The 9,558-nt window shown below is 40.0% G+C and overlaps 1 protein-coding gene across 2 annotated transcripts in view; it reads right to left on the bottom strand.

Moving 5' to 3' along the window:
- LOC120556425 (AP-2 complex subunit alpha-2-like) overlaps nt 1-1,586 on the bottom strand; it is a 36,812-nt gene extending 35,226 nt beyond the window's left edge. Inside the window, exon 1 of one of the 2 annotated variants that reach the window (XM_039796034.1) lies at nt 1,306-1,586. In XM_039796034.1, coding sequence (XP_039651968.1) covers nt 1,306-1,372 — 67 coding nt within the window. In that variant the 5' untranslated portion in view covers nt 1,373-1,586. The remainder of the gene's footprint in view (nt 1-1,305) is intronic. The other variant, XM_039796033.1, reaches the window with a different exon arrangement.
- Between the last annotated feature and the right edge of the window lie 7,972 nt (nt 1,587-9,558).

A 9,558-nucleotide genomic window follows, 5' to 3' on the forward strand; every position in this document is an offset into this window, starting at 1 on the left:
GTCATCAATATCAGTCGTAATATTTCCTCAGGTGGTGATTTGGTGGTGGGCTGTTCACATTGTACTTAATTATCAAGTAAATATGTCATTAAGATAGGAGGTATTCTCATAATTAATACTAATAAATTCATATAATTACAAGATATTTATATAATAACTATGATAACTTGTCCCAATTACACAATTATAAGTCACAATTATGTAAAGTCATAATAATGTCTGAATTAGTATGGTTATAGACCGTTTTCCACAACAGACATGTTGACATGTCATAGTAGGAAAAGCACAGGTGTATTCAAAACCATTAATGATGGCTGCATTCCACTAAGGAGAGGTCCTGGTATTGTGCATGTGGACTCACTGAAATAGCTTACTGGGACACTTTATGGAATTGAGCCATTGTTAAGGTTATCAATTTCAGCTGTGCTTTTCCTACTAGGACAACTCAAAAATGTCTGCTGTGAAAAAGGTCCATTATAAAAACCCTTTGGTGAGTGCAATGCGTTGCCATACATTTTCTACTCAGAGCAGCAGCAAGGCAGAAGTCTATGAGTAATTCTAAAATGCTTGATAAACACTTTGGGAAAACGGAAATGTTAGGCAACGTATTTGGCAACAGTTCTGCAGTGTAGAAATACACTTGCATGCACACACAGTAAATATGGGATACTTTTGTGTGACTTAAACTGACAGCCAGTTCCTCTGAAGGTTTCTAGCTGGACGCTTAAAAACCACAGGAAATGTTTAGGCTCTAGTTGGGCGGTTTTTAAAAAAGGACAGAAAACCTGGCAACATGTGTAATATCCACCACAGCACAGCTGTTCATCATTTTAGATGTGCACGTCCTTTAGACGTTACCCAAAACATTCCTCACAAAGTCTAAACTGTGAGGCTGTAACGTTTTACAAACAATGTGTAAATTGTGTTAAGAGACTTCGCTGGATATGTGTCAGGAAACTATTTGAAAACTAAAAAGCAGTCAAAGTTAAAACGCTACAGACTAATAGAAATGTCAGTTTGGCAGTTTCTCCAGTTAGCCCTACGGTCCACGCCCTTCGGCATGACGTTAGCGACTGAAAGCTAGCTAGCGGCTAACGTTAATTAGCTTGTGCAGGCTAGCAGCCGAGTGGTCCTATAAACCAACTTTGATACATTAAAGTGACCAAAATTGTGGGTAAAGGGCAAGGGACACACTTTTTGACAGGTTTGGGGGAACCACCCGTCAGATAGTAAAAAGACGTTACACCAGCTAGCTTGTTAATAGCCTAACTAAGAGCGGTCTATGATTGTGATAAACAAACTTACAGTTCCTGATGTCAGAGATGAACACGGCCAGGCCACGCATCCCATCCCCTTTAGAGACTGCAGGCATTTTGCTTATTCCCTGTTAACGTGACGTGTTTTCCTTCTGTATTTAAAGTAGCCTAACTATATACAGTAACTTTTGTTTCTGAGTTTTCTAACCAGCTAACAAGTGCTGTGTCGGACAGGGAGCCCCGATATATTTTGACTGAGAGTGATACAGGAACCAGACAAACTGCGGCTGCGTTCGGTACTGTCACATCCCGAGCTAACCTACAGCAGAGCTCCGTTGGGCTGCGTTCCATACATGGGGGAGGAGGAGTTCTTCTTCTTCTTTGGAGTTTAACGGCAGCCGGCATCCATAATGTTGCATTGCTGCCACCTTCTGGAACTAGTCCTTTACTGTACCATCTTCTTCTGGTGAGTTTTATCTACCATGTGCACCTAAGGTGATGCTATTACCCAGACACAATTGTCTGAGTTTGTGCGAATCCTTCCCTCAGTGTAGTAGGCTATTTCCTTGGTCTTCACCCTACATGTCCACAATGTTAGGAAATCTCCTGGTCCCGCACTATCTTGATTCTTTCTGATTTTCCTTTGGATCACAACAGCGCTATTACCATAGGAATAAATGCCAAAACCCCTTTTTTTTGTCCATGCCGCTTTTCTGATCGACTCCATCTATTTTCTTATGTAGCTAGTGCAGTTCCTTGTTTTCCATAGAATTCCAGAGCCTTGTGAGACTCTCAGAATAGGCAGATTGTCAAATTTTGCTGGCTCTGAATGGGACATTACAGCTGCCTTTAGTAATTGCCATTGCATTTTTGGACGTTTTATTTTTAAGTGTTGAATAGCAATACACTGATAAGAGTGTTTGCTAGAGCTTTTACATATTTATTTCAAGTGTATTTATTTTAAGTGTTGTTTTAGTGTATACATTTTAAATTGAATTATTTTATATTTAACAGCTAACATTCGTTATTAGTCTCGAGTCATTAACTTACAAGTTCAAGTCGAGTCTCAAGTCAAGTCGCAAGTCATCAAAACGGTGACTTGAGTCGACTAAAGTTCAAGTCAACAGGCCTTAAGTCCACATCGCTGCAAAATGGTAACGAGTAAGAATGAGGAATGCTGGGCTGAACCTGTAGCTTTATCAGCTATGGGTCACCACCTCACCTCTGGTACATTGCTATCCCAGCATGCATTGAGCAAGACACAGGATCATACCTGTCAAGTTTTGGATTTGAAAATAAGGGAAATTTTCCGGTGCCCACCTCGAGCAGTCCCACCACCCCAACCAAGCTCCAGTATCCCTTACATTTTAAGACAGGTGTACAAGAAAGCTAAAATCCCCACTTGATGCAGAATGCTGAAAACATTTACAATTTATAACATTGCTTGTCTTTACATTTACATTTTATTTTCATTCCACACCTTCTTTTCATTTCATATTGCTTTTCTTTTACAGTTTTTCTTTTAATTTCACATAACTTTTCTTTAGTGAGTTATTGTACAAATTTGTTGCAGACTTTGCATTCTTTAAGGCTGTTTTGGAAGGAGCGTATTTGTGGGCTGGGCCAGAGCGGTTAATTTTACATGAGAGTAGAGCGCAAACAGTTCTGTTGTCTAACGTCATCCTATTCTCTGTAACAATCTTTACCATGCTAAACATCCTTTCTCAACTTGCCTTGCTATGGGGAATGCATAGTAAAGCCTTCATAAGTTTTGGCAGCGCACCGTCTCTGTCGTAGCGTCCATCATCCGTCTCTGTTTTTTTTCTTCTTTTTTTTCTCATCATCTGACCTCACACACTAACCTCACGACAACTGCCACCTACAGTACCTGTAGTAGGCTACTGCAGGTGGCAGTTATCGCGAGGCTAGTGACAGAGCTCAGATTGGGAATGTTTTTTTTCTTTTTTTTACTCCGCTCGGGTCCGGGGTATTATTATTTTTTAATAACGCAGGTTAAAATATGGGAGATTTACGGGAAAATACTAATACGGGAGGACGGTGGGAAAGAAGGGTAAAATACGGGACTTTCCCGGCCAAAACGGGATACTTGACAGGTATGCACAGGATACACCCTGGATATGTTGCCAGTCTATTACAGGGACAACACACAGGGTTCATTTCAATTCCTGTATATACCTATGGTGTCAGAGTCATTAATCCTGTGCCTCGAGGACGGTATTAATTTGACTTTATTCGCACCCATGCATCCACGCATACACAACTTGCAACCTGCATTGAGACTATTTACAGACCAGAGAATTGATTTACATCTACATCTATCATCTATGTGAATTATTGCAAAATGTTTCAGGACAGCATAATGAAATAAAGCAACAAAAATGAGCATGTGGGGTTTTAGAATGACCCTGCACAGAGACCATATGTGGACAATACCTGACGCAATCGATGCTGCACAAAGGCCTGGGCTCTCTAATTGTATAAACCGATAGCAGATGGATAACACACTTGGATGAATGTCATTAAGCTTCTCAAAAGAGCAGAGCTGCACCAATGTCAGAGTTACCTCTCAGAACATCCTTAATACTAGTGAACTAGTCTCGCATTGCCATAAAAATCTTTACAGCGCTGTGGAGTAAGGTCTGGCTACACGATAGATACATTCTGGGATAGAAGGAAAAAACATTCTGGGTTGTTTTGCATTTCTTTAAACCAATCACCATCGTCTCGCTAAGCTCCGGACGCTGCCTCGGCAAAATAGTCTCAGGAAGGAACTTGTTTGGGTGAAACATTTGCACTCCGCAAAAGAGAACACCACGTACAGTATATTATATTGTTGCATGATCCAAAATGTCTTCAAAACTTGCCATTTTCAGCGTGTAACTTGCTACCTCAAAGTTTGTTGGTGTTTCCACAATGGGACGGAGTTTGACAATGGCAACACACACAGAGAGTGGAAGGTGAGAGGAAAATCCTATCTAAAAGAAATATACTTTGATTGATCCAGACTCCTAGCGAACAAACCTATATCAGTGATTTTCCTCTCAAGGGGTCGCTGAAGGTCAGATCCGGCTTTAAATGTGTTTAACTATGCCAGGTCTCAAATGACCTGGCAGGCTACTGTTTCAGACAAAATTAAAGCACCAGATGGATGGAGACTTCCTGTCTCTTGCTGTAATTACAGTTACTCATCATGGATGGTTAGCTGCATTGGGAAAGTGGGCATAAGGTTTCTTTTAAGTGGGTAGAAATGTATGTATAAGGACTGACTTTATATGGGAGTAGGCCCAAAAGAAAATGCAATATAGAGTTCTGTAGGTGTGACATAAAGTAGCTAATTAAACTAATTTGCTATGTGTCAACTGGGATTTCGACATGGAAAAACACACTTGTAGTGGGTCAGCCAAGCACAAAAAAATGTGAGGCTGAAAAAAAAATGTATCCAGTGATTTACAGACATCTCTTTCGCCATGGAAGTCTATAAGAAAAAAAGTATTTTGGGGCCAGAGGGGATCAGGTGACGGACCAGTAGTAGTGTAGTTGTTATTCTACTGTTTGGCTACTATGTCAAATTGTCCGGTGCACTTTATGGGGTCTTGGTTGGAACCATTGACTGTAAATATTAAGGTTGGAACTAGTCTCGTTTTGCCAGACCTTCCCCCACAGCGCTCCGGAGGAGGGTCTGGCTAGTCCACACAGCATTCTGAGATGCGAGGTTTATTGGCATTTCTTTAAACCAATCCCAATCGAGAACAGATATCCAGCCGAAAGTGGAACGTCGTGGATATAGACTAGGTTGGAACCAACAATTCACTATCCCTGGAAAACACCAACAGGCAATTGCTTACAATACAAACCCCAAAAAATGCTTTTTGAGTTCCCCCTCCCTTGCCTCACAGTGGTTTGGTCCACTGCATGCTGTACGTTAGGAATCAGATCTGCACTCGACTCACAGTCACATCGGTAGTGACCAAGGGGGTAAGCTTCGCTTCAGAACTCAAACCTCCTATGGCGCCATTTTGATGCTACAAAGCGATCACCTCCCGTTAGCATTCCATTGACTGCCATTCATTTTGACGCCACTTTGACAATGAATAACTTGACATCTGAAGCATTTAAAGACTTTTTTTGTCCATTGTTTATTTCTAAAGAAACAAAACAATGTATAAAACGCTCCATTACCTTGTACCTCACGTTATGGCTCCGTAGCAGACGTTTTTATAAAAATAGGCTAACTGTTGTGTCATAACCACGCGACTTACTGTGGCACAGTAGAGGAATTACCGTACAGTACAGGAGAAGCTCGCAGGCAGTTTCGACTCACATTAACTGTTTAATTACTAATGTTAACTAGCATTTTAGTTAGCAATAATTAGCCTGCGTCCATGTTATCTCCTTACATATACCTACGCTCTCCGTCTCTGCAATATTGGGAATGATTGAGATTTCTCTTGGCACAGCTACCAGAAGACTTACAACTTTCAGACAGGTTGCTCACGTCACATCTACGTTGTCTCTCTCAGTTGGAGGCTGCGCAGTAACACTCAGCGCTCACCGAAAAAGTGCTTCTAATATCCTTCACTGGTCTCCGTCCAGAGCAACGGGATATGTTGGTCCATTATATATATGTACTGTCTATGGTAGTGACAGAAATGTAGTAAGTAGAGATGGCCCGATACCATTTTTTGCTTACCGATATCTGAACTTGTGTATCGGCCGATACCTGAGTACCGATCCAATACCAGTGTGTCATATATTTCATTATGTTTTAACAACTGTATACTACTATCCCTGTATGGATGGGATATGATTTCTATCTTTGTTGTCGGTCTGGCTCAGGTTAAACTCTTTGTGAAACATGAACAAATACAAACAATGAATGCCACAGAACTTTCTTTTATTATCCAGTTATAACGGAAAAAGAACATAAACTACTTTAATGTAGATTTTCTTTAGGGCTTTATTATGTGGTATCAGATCGGTGCATAAACTCCAGTACTTCCCGATACCGATACCAGAGTTTTAGGCAGTATCGGAGTCGGTATCGGAACATCTCTAGTAGTAAGTAGGCGGTTCAATTATATTATTCACTATTTTATTCACATTAAACATCGGATGACGTTGTTCTTTTCTCAAATGGAAATTATGCTGAGTAATTAATAAATTAGTCATGACAAAAAAAGTTTGATATGTTAGTGTAATATAATGTAGCTTGTTTAATAGCTTGTTGGATAGAAATGCACCCACTACAACTAACGTTACCACGATGATAAGCCTAATGTTATGTGTGTGAACTGATATTAGGGTTATTATTGAATCTTGAGATCAGTAGGTTTGCTGCAGTTAAATATATATCCTCTGTGTTATGTGGAGGACGCAAGATTATTTTATAATATGACCGCATGGTGAACCTATGAACCTAACTCATATTTAGACATCTGACGTTAAAGATTTGTGTTGTTGTTGCCCAGATAAAATGACAGAGAAAAGAAAAACAGACATAAGATCCTTTTTCAGTAAACGCCAAGTAGTAAGTACAATAAGTCCTCATATCAAGACAATTTGGTAACATCTTTATAAGAACGGGTGCTTATGGAAATAGGCCTACTAACGTCACTATGTCACAGGCAAAGGAGACAAATAACTGAGGGACAGGGAGACCAGGGACAGTCAGGTGTAGAGTCTCAGGTAAGTGTGTTGAGCTTAGTTCATATTATATATATGTGGCTGTCAGGGTGAGCAGATGAGCTTTACCTTTACATTATGATCAGCTAATTTAACAAGTGTACAAGTCATTGTATTTCTTTTATATTGGGACACTTTTTCAAAATAAGTCCTTATGTTTTAAGGTATTTTTGTGGCTTGATTGTAAACTTAAAAATAATTACATGGTTTTAAAGAAGAATATGTTTGGTCAATTTAGTCAGCTTTTTCATTGAATCAAGAGAAACACTGAAAAGAAGGATAATGGTACAGTCTCCATGCTACACTAATGATAGTATTAAGGCTTTCCTCTGTGTACACATGTCCTCTACGAGTATAATTGAGGCTGTATTATTTGTGTCCCCTTCAAAACTTGCTCTTCAGAAATGTTATGTTTATTCCCCCCACTGTTAGATCAGATTTACGCCCATGATGTAAGCAGTTGTAAAAAAAAACTGTAACCTATTATTCAGAGCCTATAGGCCATTGTGTGAAGTACGCAGCGCTTTTGGGTAGCTTTTTCGATCAAGCAAAACTAAACAGACATATCTGGGATTCTAATATCGGCAACAACTATAGCCTAATCATTTTTAGTTGAACATTTCTGTTAAAAAAAACCCAACAGAAAACAGGCACTGACTGCAGGTGCAAAGTGGCGCGAGCGGAAGCTCTTTTTCCACACTGAAGCCTGTTTTTTTCATCTCCTGCAAAGTAATTACTTAGGCAAGTTAGGCTGCCCTAATTTTAAACTGTTTAGATATGAAGTGTAGGCCTAATCTTTAATCAGGTATGAGCTGATGGTGAGTTGGGCTGTAAGCTAAATCACATTTCCTTTAGCCTCAGCTGCAACAGTAATAGCCTACTGTTTAGTTATTCTGTCTGCTGGAATTACGAGCCCATCATGTTTTGTCGCAACAGTGTGTACACGGTATATCCAAAAATGTAGCCTACTGTTATGAAAAAAGCCATTTGATGCAAATGCTTCTTTTTGAGATGTGTTTATGGCATTTTTAAGGCATTTAGACTGCAGTGTTTCATTTTGAAGGAGATGTGAGGCATTTTGCATTTTGTGTGTGTGCAGTTTTGGGAATTGTGTGTAGAGTTTTGAATAACGGGAGAGATAATTTTGAAAACGTGTGTAAGCAGATGTAAAAAACTGTAACCGATGAGGCTCCAGGAGTAGTATCAGATCTGTGAGTCATTGGGAAAGAGCGCCACCTGCCCATTGACACCTCGTTGTGGCCGAACATAGTAATGCAGCCTATTTCTCCCGGCCTCTTGGTGCTTTAGATGAGGGTTCGATTCTAAGCGAGTAGAGGCCACATTAAAAAATAACAAAACGACAACACAATCTAATGGGCTCGTATTTTCAGCAGACAAAATAACTGAGAAAGTACTACAGTGGCAGCCGTGGCTAAAGGAAATGTGATTTAGCTTAGAGCCCACCTCACCATGACCATATACCTGATTAAAGTTCCTATTTTATGGATGAGTCATGAGAATTCGTATACATTAATTTTACGTGGCATGTATCAGGCGTTACCCACAATTCCAATGGGCATCCTCAGCCAAATCAAAGGCAATAATTTGAAAACTAAAGCAATTTAAAATCTGAACTCAAAGACTGCAGTGACTATGAGATAGAGAGAGTGTGTCCGACATGGGAATGAACAGAGAGTGTGTCTTACATGGGGATGAACAGAGAAAACAAGTAGGCCTATACATCCCTCAGTGAAACACAGTCGACGTTGGAGGCCTTTAAATACACCTTGATTCGTCTACATGTTTAGAGTGCTCTACAGCTGGCTGAGTCAGAGCGAGATGATGTAAATATTCCTGTGCATGTCAGTCGGAACCGAGACTTAGACTTACCTGCAAAGTAGCCTAACTTACATTTTTCGATTAGTTTTTTTTAAACTTTGGCATCAAACTCTTTTAATGACCGTTGGCATAATGCAGATAATAGGCTACCTAATGCTCTATTGTCTGTTTGAAGTCTGACTTTGATTCTAAAAAGACCAGATGCCTCACTCCATGTCTAAAACAGTTTAAAATTACAGTAGCCTAATAAAGTATTACTTTCCAGGAGATAAAAAAACAGGCTTCAGAGGAGAAAAAGGCAGTGCAAGATCTTTAAACCCCATCAAATCTCCCTTTAATCAATGTTTAAGAAACATTCTTGAAATTATTGGATGCCAATCACCATCAACTCCCCCGACATCTGGCGCTCTGAAGTGGATGAATTCACACATAGTGCCCGCTTTTTCTAAACATAAAGGCTTTACCGGGCTTTAGTGTCTCCCTATAAAGGAAATGTGATTTAGCTTAGGCTACAGCCCACCTCACCATCAACACATACCTGATTAAAGATTACACTTAATGTCTAAAGAGTTTAAAATTAGGGCAGCCTAACTTGCCTAAGTAATTACTTTGCAGGAGATGAAAAAAAACAGGCTTCAGTGGGAAAAAGGCAGTGCAAGATCTTCCGCCCGCACCACTTGAGCCTGCAGTCAAGTGCCTGTTTTTTGTTAACCGAAACCTTTAATTTACAATGATTAGGCTAGTTGCTGGCGATATTAGG

This window comes from Perca fluviatilis, chromosome 3 (assembly GCF_010015445.1).
Source record: "Perca fluviatilis chromosome 3, GENO_Pfluv_1.0, whole genome shotgun sequence".
In the NCBI taxonomy this organism is placed as follows: Eukaryota; Metazoa; Chordata; class Actinopteri; order Perciformes; family Percidae; genus Perca; species Perca fluviatilis.